The sequence below is a fragment of the Macaca fascicularis genome, chromosome 9 (assembly GCF_037993035.2).
Source record: "Macaca fascicularis isolate 582-1 chromosome 9, T2T-MFA8v1.1".
NCBI classification, from domain to species: Eukaryota; Metazoa; Chordata; class Mammalia; order Primates; family Cercopithecidae; genus Macaca; species Macaca fascicularis.
The window spans coordinates 130,522,095-130,542,366 of NC_088383.1; the positions used below are offsets into that span (position 1 = coordinate 130,522,095).

A 20,272-nucleotide genomic window follows, 5' to 3' on the forward strand; every position below is an offset into this window, starting at 1 on the left:
TCAACCAAGAAAAGGGGAAAAAACCCAGAGAGAAAGAGCAGTATATACCTGGCAGAACTGTCAACCATGCAGAGTGAAAGGATATCCCAATAGAATTACCCGCCAAGCACGTATATTCCCCAGCGTCCTCAAAAGTTACATTCCGAATATAGAGAACCTCAATCTCTTTGTCCGTGGTGTTAACACCGGCGGCCTAGAAAACAAGGGAAGCAAGAGAAAAGGCTAGACGACACAGGAATGATTGTGGAGGGGGCTGTGGAACCACAAGGCGTCGCACCGGGGGCTTCAGGGGGTGCTGGCCACTGGGAGATTCCGACTGCAGCCCATCCACAAAGCCCACAACCGAGAGACACGGAGCAACACTGACCAGCTCACCTCCACAGGCCCGTCACCACACCGGCTTCACCTCCTAGACATGCACGCAAACAAATGCATGGAAAAAATCAACCCACAGAGGTCCGTTCTCTTGGCCTGTGCTTTGGTTTGCATTTAGGGGTGGTTTTCCAAAAGTATGGTGCCCAGAAGGCCAAGCTGGTTCTGGTCCTGTTGGCTGCAGACTCCCACCAAGAGGAAAGGGTAGTTCTATCTAAACTGCTGTGTTTTAAGACAGTACACTGCACATAAGCTCAGATGGACACCTTACCCATCCTCCTGGCCCTGTGGGAACCAATCGGGGTGGAAGGTTGTCTTGGTTACCAGGCTCTGGTTATTTTTACTTCTGCAAAACCATCTTGCCTTACATAGCATTGACAAAAAGAAATGGAAGCAAGCATCATCTTGGTAACCAAAAAAACTGGGCTTTTTTTCTTTTTATTAATAAATATTTGAATGTGAGTCATGACAAACTTAAAAAGTCAACCTTTCGCCTTTAGTAGCGGCCAGTAGGACATTCATTCAGTAAGACGAACTCCCCTCAAATTTGGTGCAACAAGGTCAAGAATAGCATCTCATCAGGATCAGGTATGCAACCAAAGAAATTAGGCTTTGTTGAACAAATTGCATCATGCCAATATTTCCCCAAAACTTACAGTAGAAGGAGACAAACTCTGCTGATACTCAAATGCCCCGTATTAAACAGGCATGGAGGTGTGTGTTTTAAATGGTGTTAATGTGCAGTAATGATGGGAAACGTGCAGCCTAAACAAGACCAACCAGAAGGAGCAACTTAAAAACTGGGTGGGCGTGGAGGCTAATCTCTAGAAGAAATTGGAACAAGCACTTTGAACGTTGTGGGCATTTTTCCATGGCTACTGGCACCATACCAGCTGCATCACCGAAGAAAGATTATTATAAATATACCAAGGCCGCAAGAGTTATCCTATAAGCTGCCTGCAGTCTCCCAAAGCACCAAGTCTTTTCAGCTTCTATATCCAGCTTTCTTTTTAAAAAAAAGACAAAAATGAAAGCATTGTTACCTTGCTGTTTTGGCAGGACAGTGAGCCAGGCAGACTGGTTGGCCTGCCCTATATAATTGGAGACCTTACATATATATTCCCCAGCATCCGCCTCGGTCACATTGAACAGAGCCAGCACTTCTGCATTGGAACTATTTATCCCCGAGTGCTAGAACAGACACAGGAGAACAATATAACGGCCAACCAGGAAGGTCTTAGCACTGTCTATGGTCCCACCACCAACACACCGCAAGAAAACAAACTCCATTACATCTAAACAGCGGCATTAAAGGGCTGTGGGTTTTGAAAGAACAAAATCAGTCCAGTGGTGGACAATGGAGAGACCTGGTGGAGAGAAGGGCAGGAGGGTGTGACCGATAGTTAACTGGATAGGTCGGGTGGGTCCCCAGGTTGGTCATCTTTTTCCATTGCCTTTGATCCTCGGAATTGTTAGCTGGTGAGAACACCTCATTGGCTGAAAGTTCTTACTTGGGTCACCTATGGTTCTACTGGAAGAATGTTCTTAAGGACATTCATTCTCTATGAGCAACTAGACATGGGAGGCGTGGTAGGCAAGGAGCTAAGAGCCAGCTGTACAGGTTTAGCTACCCCTGTCCTTAGCCTCCTGAAGAGCAAATTCTAGATCTAAAAAAGAGGCAGATGCTATGAAAATGGGGGCTTGCAAACAAGAAATAAGGAGGGAAAGATATTTTCCTTGTTCAACATTTCACTGGTGCAGAAACATGACCTAGGGTTTATTGTCTAAATCACCTGTGAATGGATTTCAAAGGTCAGGGGTTTGTTTGTTTGTTTTTAAAAAAAATCCAAATTGTTTCTAAAAGGTGGCTACTAAAATTGAATCCTAACGTCCTATTAATAGAAAACAACATCAGAGTAACAATCAACATTGGCACAATGGCTTGAGCCTACAAAGCTCTTTCCATCCACTCCCTCCCATTTATTCTGCACAACCGCCCTATTGGGGAGACAGTATCATGATCTCTACTTTTAGAGATGTGCAGCTAAGCCTAAATGTCTGTGATCTCAGGGCTGATAAATAGCTGAACTATTCTCTCTCCAAGTTTAGTAGTTCTTCCCCTACTCTATAGTTCCCTTCTGAAATTTTACTAGCAAGCATAATGATCTGTTAATTCCTTAGCACACTCTCTGCTGGCTAGTCAAAACAGAGAATCATCCTCTCTCAACTCCAACAGGAAATCAAAGAACCTGTGGCCAGACCCATGAAGGAGACCCCAGTTGTGGGTACCTTTAGATTCAGAAAGTCCTCACCTTGAGAACCTTGAGGTAGGGCAGCCCGTCGGGCCCGTATTTACTGCCGTTCTTTTCCACGTGCTTGATCCACTGGATGTGGGGCTGGGCATCACTGTAAACCTTGCAGACAAACTCTACGTCTCCTCCAACCACTGTGGAGGCATTTGCCGGCAGTCCGGCTTGGAGGATGGGCCGGTGAGGCGATCGCTCTGGTGGAGAGAGGGAAGAAAGGAGGAGCGGGGATGGGAGAAGGAGAGACCAATAAATAAGCTATGTTGTCCAGAGGCCTGTCAGTGAACTCATGCCAGAAAAGCCTCAAGCCTGCTGGCTGACGCCTTTGAAATAACACCATGGCCCCATGAATAACAGAAGCAACTTCAAAGGAGACTGCTGGAGCGCGACCCTTGTACAAAGAACACTTATTTAGAAAATCTCGAAAAGAACTTATTACATCCCAGGTTATTGGCTGTCCATGGCCACCTGATGAATAAGGGAAGAGATTCTACTTTGACAATCCAAGTGACAAATGGTAGGGGAGGGGATGCTTCTTCACTTATCCTATTTGAGATCATCTCAAAGACTCACCTCAACCACAAACTTAACATCACAGGCAAATGACAAGACTAACTTTAAGGACACTCTGAATACCAAAAATGGTTTCGATAGGCACGTGTCTCCCAATACATCTTTTTTTACTTTTCTGAGACGGGGTCTCACTTCATTGCCCAGGCTAGAGTGCAGTGGCATAATCACAGCTCACTGCAACCTCGGCCTCCCAGGCTCAGGTGATTCTCCAATCTCAGCCTCCTGAGTAGCTGGGACTACAGGCACCCACCACCACGCGCAGCTGATTTTCAAATTTTTTGTAGAGACAAGATTTCATCATGTTGCCCAGGCTGGTCTCAAACTCCTACGCTCAAGCGATCCACCCGCCTCAGCCTCCCGAATTGCTGGGATTACAGACTGTGAGCCACCACGCTCAGCTCGAATACATTTCTAAGATGCTCTGAGAAGACTTCCAACCTTTGTTTTAAAAATTAAACTAAAACCTAAAGCCCAAAGTTATGAACAGATTTGATTAATAATGGGATTCATCTCTTTATTGTGGAATTCACTCCATTCATTCATTCTTTATTCACCCATCTAGCTCTTTGATGAATATCAGGTGTTACTCTATGCCAGGTACTAAATGCACAAGTAGATGTTTCCTAGCTTATTCCAATATGACACTGAATGAAACATAAGGAGATGCTGGTTTCCAACTTCTGGCTATGTTTTAGTCTGCCCTATAAAAGAGCAGAGACAGTGTCCCCAAATTACTTCCTAGCTTCCCCTGTGTTGCCTCTCTGTACCTCGAGAACACGTTCTCAACAAAGAATACGCCCTCTCATTTTATGTCTGGAAAGGCTTCTCTCCAGCTAAGAGGTGGTCTCTGCAGAACTTTTGCAGAGACAATCAAGCCAAGGTGTGCTAGCAACCACACACGAGGCTCCTCAAGTGTTAAGTAACACCCATGGAAAAATGGCCTAAGGACTTAACTATGCATTTCTCCAAGACACAAATGGCCACTAGGTGGGTGAAAAGTTTCTCAATGTCACTAATCATTAGAGAAATGCAAATCAAAACCACAAGGGGCTATCACATGACGCCTGTCAGGATGGGAGGAAAGAAAAAAAAAAGACAAGAGTCGGCAAGGATGTGGAGACACTGGAACCCCCGCACACTGTTGACGGGAATATAAAATGATGCTGCCACCATGGAAAACAATATGGAGGTTCCTCAAAAAATTAAAAACAGAACTACCCTAAGATCTTGTAATCCCACTTCTCTATTTATCTAAAAGAACTGAAATCAGGATCTGCACTCCTATATTCATTGCAGCACCATTAACAATAGCCAAGAAATGGAATCAATCTAAGTGTCTGCCAAAGGATTAATTTTTACAACGTGGCTATATACACAACGGAATACTATTCAGTCATGAAGAAGGAAATGGTGCAATATGTGACATCATGGAAGCCATGATGCTAACTGAAACAGGACAGTCACAGAAAGACAGATACTGCATGACTCTACTGATATGAGGTATCTAAATTCATCACATTCATAAAATAAAAGAGTGGAACAGTGGTTGCCAGGGGCTGGGATAGGGAAGGAAATGGTGAGTTGCAATCAAGGGACATAAAGTTTCAGTCAAACAAGATGAACAAGCTCTAGAGATCTGCTGCACAGCATCGTGCCTATAGTCAACAGCATATTGTACACTTAAAACTTAGCTGAAGACCAGGCGCAGTGGCTCATGCCTTTGAGCACAATCCCAGCACTTTGGAGGCCGAGGCAGAAGGATTGCTTGAGGTCAGGAGTGTGAGACCAGCCTGGGCAACATAGCAAGACCCCTATCTCTACAAATAATAAAAAACTTAGCCAGGCATGGTGGTGCATGCCTGTAGTCCCAGGTACTTGGGACTGAGGTGAGAGAGTGGCTTGAGCCTGGGAAGTTGAGGCTGCAGTGAGCCACGATCATGCCATTGCACTCCAGCCTGGACAATAAAGTGAGACCCTGTCTTTAAAAAGAAAAGAAAAAAAAAAACTTAGTTGAGATGGTAGTTCTCATGCTTAGCATTCTTGCAACAATAAAATAAAATAAAAAGAATTAAATAACCACCAGACCACCACACTACTACCTGATCTTGTCATACGAACTTACTGGAACCTTCCTACACAGATCTGTCAAAAGCCACACAAAACACAATCATGTGTCCATTCAAGAACACAACTCCATCCCGACAGGCCTGCACTTACCAGCCTCCTCCCTCTCTTCCTCCCCTATGTGTGGGTACCACTACCCTAACCGCCATTGTTAAAAACAACTGAGGGAAATGAGGAGAACCCAGCCAGCTCAGCACACCAAGGAGGTTTCTGTACTGTACCTGAGAATCCCCGTGCACTGGGCTGGAAACAGCAAATTAGAACGATAGATATCTACATCTTCCTGTATTGGGCCTTTCAGATTAAAATATCATCTAGTGGAATTTGTTGGACAAGAGCCAGACCATGTGCAAATTGATTTTACTGCATAAGCCTGTTGCTGGTCTTTAAAAAGAAAGAAAAAGTGCTAGTGGTTACCCTTAGCACATTTCATTCCAGAATCTCCCATCACTTTACAGACATCCTATGTTTTCACATTATAAAGATAAGGATATTGGAGCCACAAAGAAATCATTCATTTGCTCCTATATTGCCCATGTAGGCTTAGCAAAGAACCAGAAGTTAAGACTTGTGGTGTTTGTGGGCAGAAAATTTCAAAGCTGGGTCCCTTCAAACGTCACGTGAAACCCTTGCTCTCTGGCTCGTACGCTGACCCAGGGATGGGCCCCAGCAAGCCTCCTGGTCACGCCTGGCAGCTGGCTGGACATCCCAGGGACATGTCCACAGCAGGCAGCGACCAAGGTCTGGTTTAATCTCAGCTGGCCTCATCCATGTGGGAAGGACAGAGCTAAGTCCACGCACGAACAGACACACACTCTTCTCTCCTCACCAAGCCTCCTACCAAGAGACTTCACAGCATTAGGGGAAGCCGTCCTCTGGGCTAGATCCTGCCAGCCAAGGTCACAAACTATGCTCCTATGCACCTAGCAAATAGTAAGAAGGTTTACTCCTTCACACAGAAATGTGAACTTTGGGTATCAATTCATGCCCTGGCTCCGTTTTCCAGTTCTGTACTTGCACATGCATGTGTGTGTAGTGTGGGTGCGTTTTAAGATAAATATTTACAGTGGGCCTACATATCTATTCTTAGAAACAAAGGTAATAAAATCTTAAATGTCATAAGCCAGATCAACTGAGTTTCAAACCAAGTCCTCTTTCTTAAACATACTTGTTTCTAATAAATCGTTTCACAAGCAAACATTGTGTACGCAGTACCAAATAATGATGCCTTGTGAACAATGAGTGCTTTCATACCGCCTGACATCTCTGGCCTGCGCCAGGCTTCGACAGAGAATTTAGTCACTGGGGCAACACTGGCAGGGCCCACTACAGAGCTGCAGTCTTGTTTTCCTTGTGGTCAAAGTGCTGCTGAGCTCCAGTTATTAAGTTATTCCAATGCTATCCCGACTATGTACACACACACACACACACACACACACACACACACACACCCCCCAAGTTTGCAATGGCTTAATGTTATTGCATTTGCAAATGACAGCATACCAAATGTTACACGCTTGCAGTCTTGAATTCATCTTTTCAAATTTTCTCACCTTATACAAAATAACCTCTTAACCACCTCCACTCCCCCTCCGCCCTTTCTCACTTCTGGTTGAAAAACTGCAAGCAGGATTGCGCTGTAATAGAAACCTTACACTGTCTTCCAAACTTATTACAGCTGCCTTCGGTATAAAATGAAACCTTAGAGAATGTTATTTAAAATGTTTTTAAAAAGTCAGTAGGTCTCATGTTTCATTTCTCCACATCAGGCTTTGATTTCCTTTGCAACCTTATTCTCTGCCCTTAAACAAGTCGGAGAAGGAGGCCTGGACGTCTTGGAAAAGGGCCCAGGATGCCAGCATCTGCCGAACCCTGCGCTCCTCCTCTCGAACCCTTCAGCCATCCACCACCTCTCGGAATCCATAAGAACCTCAGGAACAGTGAGCAGTAAGTAGATGACAGCGCCTGGACTCCTGTCCTAACTTCTGAAAAACCGAGGTGACGGCAGGGTGCAGATGGTGGACGAGGATGCAGGCTGGGCAGAGTGGGGGCCCCCTTTGTGGCCTGGCCCAGTGGGTACTATGGCAGAGACAAAGGGGATCATGACCCCAAGAGCTCATGTGTTCTCCTCACCAGGAACCTCCCCAGTCCCTGGGCAAACCAAACCCCTCAAGTTTGCAACTTTTTTTGCAACAAGCTGATATAAAAAGAATTCACTGATGAATTATCTCTGGGTGACAGACTAAAGCCCGGTGCTAGTTCATCTCTTCTACTATGTGATAGCAAAAATCATATCTTCTCCACCAGGAAGGACAGGAAGGATTTACAGTTTTAGGCAAGGTTCTCTTCTAGCATGTTTAACTCTCAGATATTATATAAAACAGATTTTCCTTTTTACAAAGGGAGTGAGATAAACACATGGAAAATAGGCTGATGAGTAGCTCCTCTGTTTCTTTACTGCAATTTTAATTACATATATACACACATATAAGAATAGACGTTCTGAGTTCAGCAGGTCGCAAACACACGGTGCGCGGACCTGGAACAAGATGAGAACCTTCAAAAGCGTGATTGGAAGGTGCCTGTGTGAATTCCACATTAAGACGGAATGGAAAGCAGTCCAAAGGGTGCGGCCACTGCTGCCGGGACAGTTGGCTGCACTGCTGGAATGAGGTTCCACCAAATAAACGCGTAGTAAACACAGGCTGAAGTGCTTTAAAAAAAATACATTCTCTCCCAGCGTTCTCGCTCTCACTCTTGGTCTCGCCCCCTTTTTTCAAGTGTCCACTCCGCTAAAGCAGAAAGCCCAGCTGCTAAGAATTTAAATATCAGGATGGGCTCTGTCAAGCCCTGCTCTGTAGCTGGGAGCCATAACCCAACTAAAGACTGCAGCAGGAAAGCACAGCCTGCTTCCTTCCAAGAGGGAATTACTGAGGGAGACAGAGAGGAAAAACCTACCTGAGTGACAAAGAATAAATCTTTGTTAATTGACCATTGAATTTTTATAACATGCCAGTCCTCCTCTGGACATAGTACTGTGTTTGCTCATAAGAGATCTACAGCTTTTGCTCTGACATAGCAAAGGCCATAAAGAATGTCCACTGAGCCGAGAGGCCTCATGTCTACAGGCTCAGTAAACATGCATCCCGGAGATCAGAAGGAGAACCAGGCTCTTAAATTACACCTATAAATTCATCAAGCACAGAGTGGCTGGCTTCCCGGCTCACACTGGTCTCCCGAGCATTCCTCCCCAAAAGTCAGGCAGTACTTGCCACAAAGGTCCATTTCAAAGCCACCTCTGTCGGGCAGTCAAACACCGAGAGACTCCAATCACACGGAGTTCCCAGTATTGATCTGGAAACAGCCAGTCTTCTGCTCCCAAGCCCCCATTCACTTAAGGAGCGTGGATAACCTTGCCTGCTCTGTCTTTAAATTAAAATCAAAATTTAATTACCCTTCCTCCAAAATGGCAGTCTCTTAGCAACTCCAAAGAGCTGAAAAGGGAAAGAACATTCTGCGATTTGGAGGACAAGTGAAAACAACTGAGAATTCTTTTTTCTAAAGCCTGCCTAGCTTTTTTCTAAAGAGTAGGCGGTGGTTGCTTTTGTTGCATAAAAAACGCACTAAACCAGTTAGCATGAGGCATGGTTATTAGGAGGAGGAGGCCGATCAAAGCCCTCTGAAGTCTGAGGAGCCCAGAACTTGCTAAAGGCCTCGCGCTAATTACAATTAGTAGAATGAGTTCATTGCCTTGTCAAGACTCCACCTAATGCACTCAAGCCTGACAGGCTAAATCTCGTTGGGTTCTGAGTTTTGTTTTCGCAGAAACACGAAGCTTTCTCCAGCTTCTTAAGATCAGCACAAAGGAAGGTCAGAACTAAAAATGATCAGCAGAAAAAGGGAAGGCTACGATGGCCAGGAAAATGACACCTTCAGAAAGAGCCCAGGTGCCCACAGCTGGTATTTTGGCTTGTCACCTTCTAGAACAGATGAGTGGTCTGGGATGCTGGGCAGCCAGAGTCACCTGTTTTTGTTTTTTGTTTGTTTGTTTGTTTTTAACACATTTTTGTAGAAGGTCACTGGTTTGTTGCTCTTTCTCCCTCGCAGGCTTGGCGCATGCTCCTTTTATTCTTTCCTCTTTGCTGTCTGGTCACCCAGGTATCCGCATCTTCTGTCTGGATATCTGACTCTCAGAAGTCTTGCAGAATCGGCTGGGGCTCCCGCTTCCTCTAAAACACACACCTCTCTCTGCAGAGACAGTGAAGTCTGCGGAACAAACTTGTTTGGGTAAAAATGAAGTGTCCTCCCTCCAGCACTAAAGTCACAAAGTGACTGATGGAGGCTGCACCCTGTGAAATGCTAGAAGCAAAACACCACTAATGCCATTGTGCCTGCTCAATGAAGTGAAGGAGAGAGTAAAGTGCTGGCTGGGCTCAGGGCCTGGGAAGACCGAAGCAGGTGGAGGCAGAGTACCTTCCCTAATTAATGTTCCAGGCTGTATTATTTGGCTTCGGGTTGAGTGGCTTCTACCAGCTGGGTATCAATTTGGGTCTTCTTGGGCAAATTACAGGAGCAGGACTGTGTGTTATTTACACCCCAACTGTTTAAGATACTCTGAGGTCTCTGTCTTCAAAAAGTTTCACCAGAACTAAAGATTCTTTGGTAACCAGAGAGTGATGATGCCAAATTTAGGTTCAAAATTGGTCTCCTTTTGCTAAAAGGAGTCACGGTTTTGGGATGATGAAAAAGTCCTGAAGATGAACAATGGTGATGTCAGTTGCACAACAAATGGAATGTACTTAATGTCACTGAATTACACATTCAAAAATGGTTACAGCAGTATATTTATGTTATGTATATTTTACCACAATTTTTTTTAAAAAGGAGACATAGCAAAGATGACAATATCTCGGAGTGAACAAGATCAATTTCTAAGGTCATGGAAAACCTACCTTCTCAATCAGCGAGGTATATTGACCTTGTCCAGTTTACTCAGTGAGAGCTTTTCTATCTCCTGACCCTCACACACTAGGCAGGAGGCCCCTCCCTAGGTTGTGCTTGGGTTTTGACACTGATATAAAACTCAGACGTCAGTCTCCCAGGCTCCCTCCTGAGGAGCTGAGGTAAACACAGCTGAGAGCATTCACGCCTGGGAGTCACATCAGAGCCTCAGCAGCCGCCACTCACCATAGGGGGTGCAACATCTTTCAGGAATGCAAGATTATCAGCTGGTGTCTGCATAGCTGGGTTTCCTTCAGGGGAAGAGAATGTTTCCTTCAAGCTGGAAAAGTTTGTTTTTTTTTAATGTCCAGGAATGAAGTATACCCTCTTATTACAATGGGTGAACTCCTAATTAGAGAATCTTCTCTCCAATGATTTGCAAAGAAGCTAAAAACCAAAGCACAGGGGAGCCCTCCGTTAAAGACAGCAAGCACTCCAAGTAAGTAAGGCCCCTGAGCTTTACAACGTTTGACTGAAATCTACCAAAAATGATCCAGTTAACCAACCTTTACAAATCTGTCCTAGAAAAATATTCACACAGATGCCTAATAAATAAGCGTGTACAAAGCTTGTCACTGTAGTGTTTTCTTACTGGAAAACAAAAGATCTGCACAACAATCATATTGTTTAATATGATTAAACAAATTGTACTATAGCCATGAAAGAAGAGCATATTGGCCACTAGTAAGAATGAAGGAGATTGAGATGTGCAGACATGGAGGATGTCCATTGTAAAAATGCCGGCAGGCTTCATCAACTTTCACCGTCTAAAAAGCCTTTCTTCTAGAGAAGTCTAGAAATCTATCATGCTCATCTCTCACATGCCTTGTTTTGCTCCTAGGGTGGTTCGAGCAGAAGTAAAAGCTTTTAGCCCATCTGAGCAAACAAGAAATGCCTCCCTTTGATAGGAATAACATGAGAGGCTGAACAACAAATCCCATTTGTTTTCTTGGAGATGAAACTCAGAAACTGAAAATAATCATGGTTCTAGATACTTCTAAGTACAGCATGACCTAAAGAGAAACTTCAAAATCGTCACCCAGATCACAAAAGCCTTCAATCCAAATGCCACTGCTTTTCTCACTGTCTAAGCCAGATGGGAAGCCTCAAGTCAGGCCCCAGCTCCAGTCCCTCCCTATGAACACTCGGTGGGAGTCTCACATACAGAATGGCTTTGTTTCTTTAGTACAAAATGTAAAATTTATTTTATTTATTTTGAGATGGAGTCTCACTCTGTTGCCCAGGCTGGAGTGCAATGGCACAATCTCAGCTCACTGCAACCTCTGCCTCCCGGGTATAAGCAATTCTCCTGCCTCAGCCTCCAGAATAGCTGAGACTACAGGCATGCACCATGATGACTGGCTAGTTTTTAATATTTTAATTTTTGTTAGTTTGTTTTTGAGAAGTCTTACTCTGTCACCCAGGCTGGAGTGCAGTGGAACAATCTCAGCTCACTGCAACCTCCGCCTCCCAGGTTCAAATGATTCTCCTGCCTCGGCCTCCCGAGTAGCTAGGATTACAGGCACACACCACCACGCCTGGCTAATTTTTGTATTTTTTAGTACAGATTGTTGGCCAGGCTGGTCTTGAACTCCTGACCTCAAATGATCCACCTGCCTCAGCCTCTCAAAGTGCCAGGATTTCAGGCATGAGCCAGCACGCCCGGTCAAAATGTAAAATTTAAAGGGTTAAGTTCTTTACTTTTCAGTTTCAGTACAGAGTGTACACTGAACCAGTAAAATGAGAACTTCCTTTTTCTAATAGAGCATAATTTCCAAAAGATCCTACTAGAATAATATCCAATGCTTGTCTCTCAAAAGACCACAATCTCCCTGATCCGGTGGGGAATATGTCTGGGGCACCGTTTGACCTGTAGATTTGCATACTTATTTGGGATGGACAGAATTCCTGCCAGCCTTATTTGAGAGAATCCTGTAATCCAGCGGCTTTGAGAGAAAGAAAGAAAAAGTTGGAGTTCCATCAAGATCTAGAAATTTCCATCCCAATTTATGGTCTTTGACCTCAAAATGTGACCTGAGGAACTCCATGAGGGCAAAGCCTTATGCCTCATTCAGACAACCATCACCCTCTCGACCACATACAGGCTAAATGAGCATAACACGTGCTTCACAGAGAATTAACCACTGCAACTCAGCAAATACACAAAATCCTAGCTAGAGAGCTCTACTCGATTTTCTCCCACCAAGCGAAAGCAATGAGGTTCCCATTGCCTCATCTGTCTCTTCTCAGAACAGGAAACAGAACAACCTCCCTACAGCAACACCGACACCCTCGGCCATCTCTTCCCCACAGACACCCACATTTGACCAGCTACAGTGAAAGGTGCACAGCGGCTCTCTGACGCCACCCTTCCAACTCAAACCCGCTCTCTAAGTAGGGAGCACATCCTACCTGTAGGTAGAACCCTACAGCATCCTACCTTCTCTGACGGTGAAAACAAACCAAGCACGAAGACCGTGAATGCAAGAGCTGGGTCTCCTAAGGGAGAGCGAATCCGTGAAAACAAACCAACAGACACATCTTTTAAAAGGGGAAGAACACAAAGCATTCCACACACACATCTTAACAAGAGTTGGCAGGCCAGGCACAGTGGCTCATGCCTGTAATCCCAGCACTTCGGGAGGCCTGGGCAGGCAGATCACCTCAGGTCAGGAGTTCAAGACTAGCCTGGGCAACATGGTGAAACTCCATCTCTACTAAAAATACACAAATTAGCCTGGTGTGATGGTGTCCGCCTGTAATCCCAGCTACCGGGAGGCTGAGGCAGGAGAATCACTTGAACCCAGGAGGTGGAGGTTGCAGTGGGCCAAGCCACTGCACTCCAGCCTGAGCAAGAGAACAAGACTCCATCTCATAAAACTTCCCAACTGAGGTCTTTCGATTTATAAAGGCAGCCGTTGATACAGCCATATGACTAAGTGAGTTTAGAGAGAAACTAATTTCTTTCTTCAGAATTTGCAACGTTAAGAACCATAAAACTCCAAATATAAGCAACTTATTAAACTGTTTTTTGATTATTTCAATTTAGCACATGCTGACAGAAACCTTGCTAAGTTTCAACACATTACTGCACACTCTAACTGCCATCAATAAATTGACATTTCATGGCAAGTTTATTTGTCCAAGCTCTGACAGAAGCAGCTTTCTCTCTGCCCCATCCTCACTTGAATCTCCAGGTAACCTCTTCTTACATAAAACCGTAAGATATTAACTTAATTTTAACACGTCTACATCCTCTTTGCCCACACCATAAATGAAATGCCAAGATTAAATGCCAGACCAAATATTAGCCCTCTCTCCAGCCACCTCACCCAGGCCCCCCCTGCAAGAACCAAAAGCAGTCAATAAGGCTTCCTTCCTCAATGGTGGGGCAAAGGACAACGGGTAGCCTGTAGAGAATGGGACAAAAAAGCTGACACTGCAGAGTTCCACCATGCCCCAACCAGGCTGGCGTGTGCCTGCTCCCACCCCAGGGAGCTGGCACCCACAGAATACCACCTGCTCCCAAAGGCTTCTTGCTGGGGTCAGTTCTGCGGGAGAGTCTATTTGCCAGTCAGTACGTTCGGAGTGATCTAGCTGCCACTAACCAGCCTTTGCCCCCCGGGATCGCTGTTGTGAAACAGGAATGAAAAGCTGCTTTGTAGCAATCAAAAGCTCATTAAACAGTAGCTACCAAAGGAAGTTTTGAAATCTCTATCCTGGAGGAAAGGACAGGACTGACCCCTCCTTTCATCAGGATGGGCTCAGGGTACGTGACTCTGTCTGGAGATGCAAGAGGAAGTGTGGGACCGACGCACAATACTGACTAACAGTTGCATGGTACTATTATTTAAAAGCGCTGCCTCTCCTACCACCTCCTCCTCCCCATAGTGCTACAAGGAAAAAGTGGGTCATTACCCCCATTTTACATGCAAGGAAACTGAGACTCAGAGGTTCCACGTCTTTTCCAAGGCCAGAGAGTTAGCAAGGATGGAAACAGAACTTGACACCCATCTCCATGTAGTTTCCACCTGAACCTCCAGAGAGGGCATCTGGCACAGAGTAGAGACCCTTAGGGGTTGTCTGCAACAGTGATGGTTTATAAGAACGGGATGAGATGGCTGCTGGGGACACAAAAGCAGCAAAAGGAAAGTGTTTCCTCCTCAAGCCCGCTCCAGTTCCGTGATCTCCGGTCAACTAAACAAGCCCACTTAGAAAGGCCGTCGCTGTGACCCATTACCTGGCACGCCACCCCAATCCCTTCTCAATAGAGGGGCTTTCTGCCTCCCTCCGGTGAGATTTTGCAACTCTAGAGCTGGCATGCAGAGCCTGTGTCAGGGTAGGACACCAAGTCTTACACTCAGAGCGAGAAATGGAAAAGAATTCACTGGCAGCGAAACCAGGAGTATGGAAAATCAAATGAGGCCTGGCCAGGAAGCCTCTAAGTCAAGAGGCTTCAAGTTCAGAACCCCACAGGGCTCTATGGAGCCAAGACCTTGTGCCAGGAACAGGTACAAGCGTGACAACCTAAACGGTAATGGTCAGGCTTTCAATGTCCTAACGTCTCTGGACATGCAGAATCACGTCATTTAAATGATGCCACCATAGCCACTCCTCATCACACACACAAACAACAGTTCCATCCAGAAGCCACAGTGTGATGGAAACTGAGACTGAGACGCAGCCTTCCATCGGGAGCAAGTGGGCAGGAATGATCGAATCTTGACAGCTTCAGTAATGAATTGACCGGTTAATTAATTAACTAGGTCACCGCTTCTTCATTTACTTAACCACTACTTTGTTCCAAACCCAGGAGAGAGTCCAAACTTCACACTCCAGCTGTGGTTTGAGGGACTCCGCCGTGCCTCGGTCCCCTGGCCCCGGCTCAGCTATCACACTGGAGCTTTTGTCTTCCTGGGGCAGAGGCTGCCCCAAGCAGTCAACAACTTCAGCCATTCCTCCTTCTCCCACTGGGGACGGGCTGCCAAAAGCTCCCAAAAGCTCCATTCCAGGTGTCAACTCCACATTCGAGCTTATCAGTCAGTGCTTGGAATAAAAGACGCTTCATTCTCGAACACACGCCTGAGGGGGGACTTCGCTCTGGTACGGATTCCTGTGAGCTTTCGGGCTGTGTCCCATCATGTCTGGAGCTGAGTTACAACAGATTTATGTCAAGGGCTAGTTGACAGTGCCATGCTGATCTGCCGCCAGCAAGCTGGGACTGGCAGTGACGCCTGACCCATCCAGAAATGACATGCGGCCTCTGATGGGCCCCCAAACAGCAACTGCCTGCTGCTTACAGCTTTCATTCAAGGGAATGGGGACAGGCAGGGGGAACAAATTGCTGGAAAGTTAAACTGATAAAGGCCGGGCACGGTGGCTTGTACCTGTAATCTTAGCACTTTGGGAGGCCAAGGCAGGCAGATCACTCCAGGCTAGGAGTTTGAGACCAGCCTGGCCAACATGGTGAAACCCCATCTCTACTGAAAACTACAGAAACTAGCTGGGCATGGTGGCACACAGCTATAATCCTAACTATTCAGGAGACTATGGCAGGAGAATCACTTGAACCTGGGAGGCGGAGGTTTCAATGAGCCAAGATCATGCCACTGCACTCTAGCCTGGGCAACAGAGCAAAACTCTGTCTCTTAAAAAACAAAAACAAAAACAAAAAAAAACAAAAAAACAAGGAATGGGGAGAAGACATATCTGGCCTTGGCAAAAATCAGAGGCACCATTTCCACCTCCACTGTACTTTGTCCCCCAAAATATCAAATACCAGGCAAAAAGCTTGACGTACCTGAGGGTCTCTGGAGATGCAGAACTGGAATGCCCAAAAGAAGCAAGAATTCGTGATTCAAAGCCAAATCGTCTACATGAGTGAGGAAGAGCAACTAGTCTTTTAAGTTCTTATTTTTCTCCTGTACATTCTGTCTTCTGCAGCAAAGAGCTGAAAGCAGGGTGGGGTGACAGCAGCAGTCCCTACTGAAACACGCCACAGTGAACATCAAATGAAAAAGTCGGCTTGGCGAGCAAGGAGCATTCATATAAGTAGGTGTGGAGAACACCCAGATGCAGGCCCCAGCTCCAGAATGCCTGATCCAAGCCCTAACTTAGCAAATTACTTATCCCAGCTGAACCTGAACTTCCTCCACTGTAAAGTGAGGGAGGGGGAGGGGTGGGCGTAAAGAGGCCAACTCCATGAACTTCAAGTCTTCAAACTCCACACCCCTCTCCTGCAAGTCCAACAGCCAAATCAGTCTCAGGACGGCTTCGATGACAGCATGCGTCAAAGGTGGAAACCTCAGGAGGAAATGTCAATGTCAGCCTCTGGCCACTTCTCTAGGTCCCAAAATGACTTTTTTTTTTTTTAGATGGAGTCTCGCTCTGTCACCCAGGCTGGTGTGCAGTGGCGCAATCTCAGCTCACTGCAACCTTCGCCTCCCGGGTTCAAGCAATTCTCCTGCCTCAGCCTCCTGAGTAGCTGGGATTACAGGTGTGCGCCACCACACCCGGGTAATTTTTGTATTTTTAGCAGAGACAGGGTTTCACCATGTTGGTCAGGCTGATCTTGAACTCCTGACCTCGTGATCTGCCTGCCTTGGCCTCCCAAATTGCTGGGATTACAGGCGTGAACCACTGCGCCTGGCTTTCTTTTTTCGTTTTCTTTTTGAGATGGAGTTTCACTCTTGCTGCCCAGGCTGGAGTGCAATGGCACGATCTTGGGTCACTGCAACCTCCAACTCCTGGGTTAAAGCAATTCTCCTGCCTCAGCTTCCTGAGTAGCTGGGATTACAGGTGCCCACCTAATGCCCGGCTAATTTTTGTAGTTTTAGTAGAAACGAAGTTTCACCATGTTGGCCAGGCTGGTCTCTTAACTCCTGACTTTAGGTGATCCGCCCACCTCGGTCTCCCAAAGTGCTGGGTTACAGGTGTGAGCCACTGCGCCCAGCCTCAAAATGGCATTGTTTGTTTAATAAGACTTCTGATTGAGACTAATAAAAGCTATTAAAGATCTGTTCTAACCCTCAAAAGAATCCTGGTTTGGAAGGGAGGAAACCAGTATTTGTTGCTGGCCACCTACACGCCAATCTGATGTTTTCATCTGCTAAACCAACTGATGCCTCATAACCAACGTAGTGAGTTGAAGGGTGACCTTTGAGAAGGTAAGTCCACGTCCTAAGCCTTGGAAACTAGGAATGTGACCTTATTTGAAGGAAAAGGTCTTTGCAAAGGTAATTAAGTTAAAAAGATCGAGGTTAGCTCATCCTGGATTTATGGTGGGCCCTAAATCCAGTGACAGGTGTCCTCACAAGAGGAAGACAGAAGGAGATTTTGAGACACACAGTGAGAACATGATTGCATGAAGACGGAGGCAGAGATTGGAGTGGTGCCTCTACAAGCCAAGGACAGCTACCAGAAGCTGGGAGAGGGGCGTGGAACCTGCCAACACCTTAATTTTGGACTTTTAGGCTCCAGAACTGTAAGAGAATAGATTTCTTTTGTTTTAAGCCAATTAGTTTATAGTAATTTGTTAGGGGTGCCCTAGGAAACCTAATACAACCATCATAGGAATGAGGTCAGTATCATCATTCCGATTTTACTGGTGATAAAACAGAGCCTCGGAAAAGCTAAATAATTTGTCCCAATTCACTAGGGGGCCCAGGTATGGCCACTGACAAACCTGCTATTGGTTCCATGGCACAAGCCACTTTTTTGTTCTAACATTCATGAGTTCTGGTTCCTTCATTTTTGGACACAAGGAAAGTGAAATGAGTCATCCCAACGTTGCAGCTTCACAGTGACAGGACCCCAGTCGGAATCCAGGGCTCCGGTACCACTCAATGATGAATGATGGTGAAGATGTGCCACCTCCCGGAGCCAGCTATTTTAGGGAAGCCCATTTTATTATTGCCACAATTACCGAAATGTGGAGCGTCACACTAATTTTCCCTTGTAGTAAATAGCTGAAAAGTCATGGTGTCAATTTTAATGAGGATCAAGCCAGGCTCCTAAAAGGGCTCCCATAAATGAGAGCATTTCCCTTACACACAACAATGGCTTGCTGTTTAATTCCAGAACACAAGAATGTCACTTAAATTACACGGCTTTTACATTAAAGTGCTTATGGGAACGCCTTTCCAAGGAAGAATTTCAATAAAAAGATCTCACCCATCTTGATGCTTCGTAATATCTGAACCACAATCTATGTATCATAGCAACAAAAATAAAACCCCAAAGAATGTGGGCAAGAAAGGGACTTCGCTTGCACTAGGATAGGGTTTCTGGTTTTCTGTGAAACAGAGAGGTGGCTGAAAAGCTGTTATCACACAGCAGTGTATCACATTTGGGCCTGTGGGCTACCAGAAATTCACTGCTTAAGCCTGAATCCTTTTTGTTTCCACTTGCTGAGACGTTCAGAATGACTGCCAACCCTGTACGTCTACATGAGCCTCTTTAGCTGACTCAATTCTTATTTTATTAGTGCTTCACAAAGCAATTACTAGGGTTTTGAGCAGAGATGAGAGTATTTCACACTTCCATCTTTACTGAAAATGTCTTATACTCCACTGACTTTTGGCTTCTATTTATAAAGAAGGTTCAAGGCTTGGAAAATTATTGGAGTTGAGCTTTAATGGATATTCCCAACCAGCATTGTGTCATTATTGGCCCGTGTTTAGCTGGGCGATCTCCCAAATTTGTGACATAATCAGGCCTCTCTCTGCATTACTCCATACACTCCACGCTCTCTCTACATTACACCACTGAATCATACGCTCTTTTCAACAAGACTGATTGCCAGGGGATTAACATTAGACAGCACAATTCCATTATTCAGCAGCCCAATCCAAATCCCAACCCTAAACTCTAAGAGAGACTTCAGGGCTTCACAGGGATGAGCTGCCAGAAAGCTCAAAGGGGAGGTGGGGCGAGGGGCTTTTGAATGTTTTACATAACAACTCAACCTAAAACTTGCTGTAAGCAAGAGCCCAGACCGGAGTGGCCTCGATCTGACTCCACGATGCCTGGAATGGCCCCAGCCCAGCCTAATGAATGATTTGTAGACCTATGCAAAGCTATAATCCCAAAAGACTGCTACAGCACGATTATTTTTTCCCACAATAAATTACTTAATTTCAAAATTAGGTATTTAGAACATTTAGCCCAAAATCTAACTCTCTTTCCCTAAATAGAAATATTTTTATGTCACATTCAGTATACACAAGAACCCAGGTAAATGCCAAGTCATAGGCTCTTTGATCAATGGATTCATAGTGTATCAACGCCAAAATAAATGTTAACCATTTTCTTCTCATATTTGAGTGTTACTTCTCTTTTTGTTTGTTTTGTAAAATATCTGAACATAGTAATTTCCACTAAGAAACATGCCACAAATATCTCCATGGGGAAAGAGTTCTAAAACTCACTCTTTTATGAACATCTATAGTATCAACATTATTCAAGGACCTATCAAATTTTGCCTGAAGGCTTCTGAAGAACAAAACTCAAATCTTCAAATAAGCACTATTTTCCCTGAATGCTTATATGCAAATGAAAGTAATGGCTATACCATGCTTTCTAAGGCAGAGTGTCTTACAGATCCAATTCCATTTAACTTGACAGAAAATCAAAATAGTTCTGTTTACTTTTCAGTTAACCTAAAATTTTAATTAACCAAATCTTTGCAATGTGGTTAATCAAGCTTTTGGATTATTTGTTAGTGGCTTTTTGGGCAATTTCAATATCTATGGGGTCTCTCTCTTCAAAGATATTTTGTTGAAGGAGACCCACGTGTGAGATGATACTAGGGACACACGCACAGGCATTGATGCAGGAGACACTTTGTTTACAGAGGCACAGTGGGTGGTGTGGGCTTGTGGAATTACCAACAGTCA

The 20,272-nt window shown here is 45.1% G+C and overlaps 1 protein-coding gene across 24 annotated transcripts in view; it reads right to left on the reverse strand.

The window, feature by feature from the left end:
- FGFR2 (fibroblast growth factor receptor 2) overlaps positions 1-20,272 on the reverse strand; it is a 123,229-nt gene that overhangs the window by 40,647 nt on the left and 62,310 nt on the right. For 13 of the 24 annotated variants that reach the window (XM_065521508.2, XM_045361652.3, XM_065521505.2 and 10 more), the window contains 2 exons: positions 2,685-2,875; positions 1,416-1,563 (listed from right to left, as the gene is read on the reverse strand). In XM_065521508.2, the coding sequence (XP_065377580.1) occupies positions 1,416-1,563; positions 2,685-2,875 (339 nt within the window). Of the gene's footprint in view, positions 1-48; positions 194-1,415; positions 1,564-2,684; positions 2,905-20,272 lie in introns of those variants that run through there. The other 11 variants (XM_045361658.3, XM_065521509.2, XM_045361653.3 and 8 more) reach the window with 2 other exon arrangements.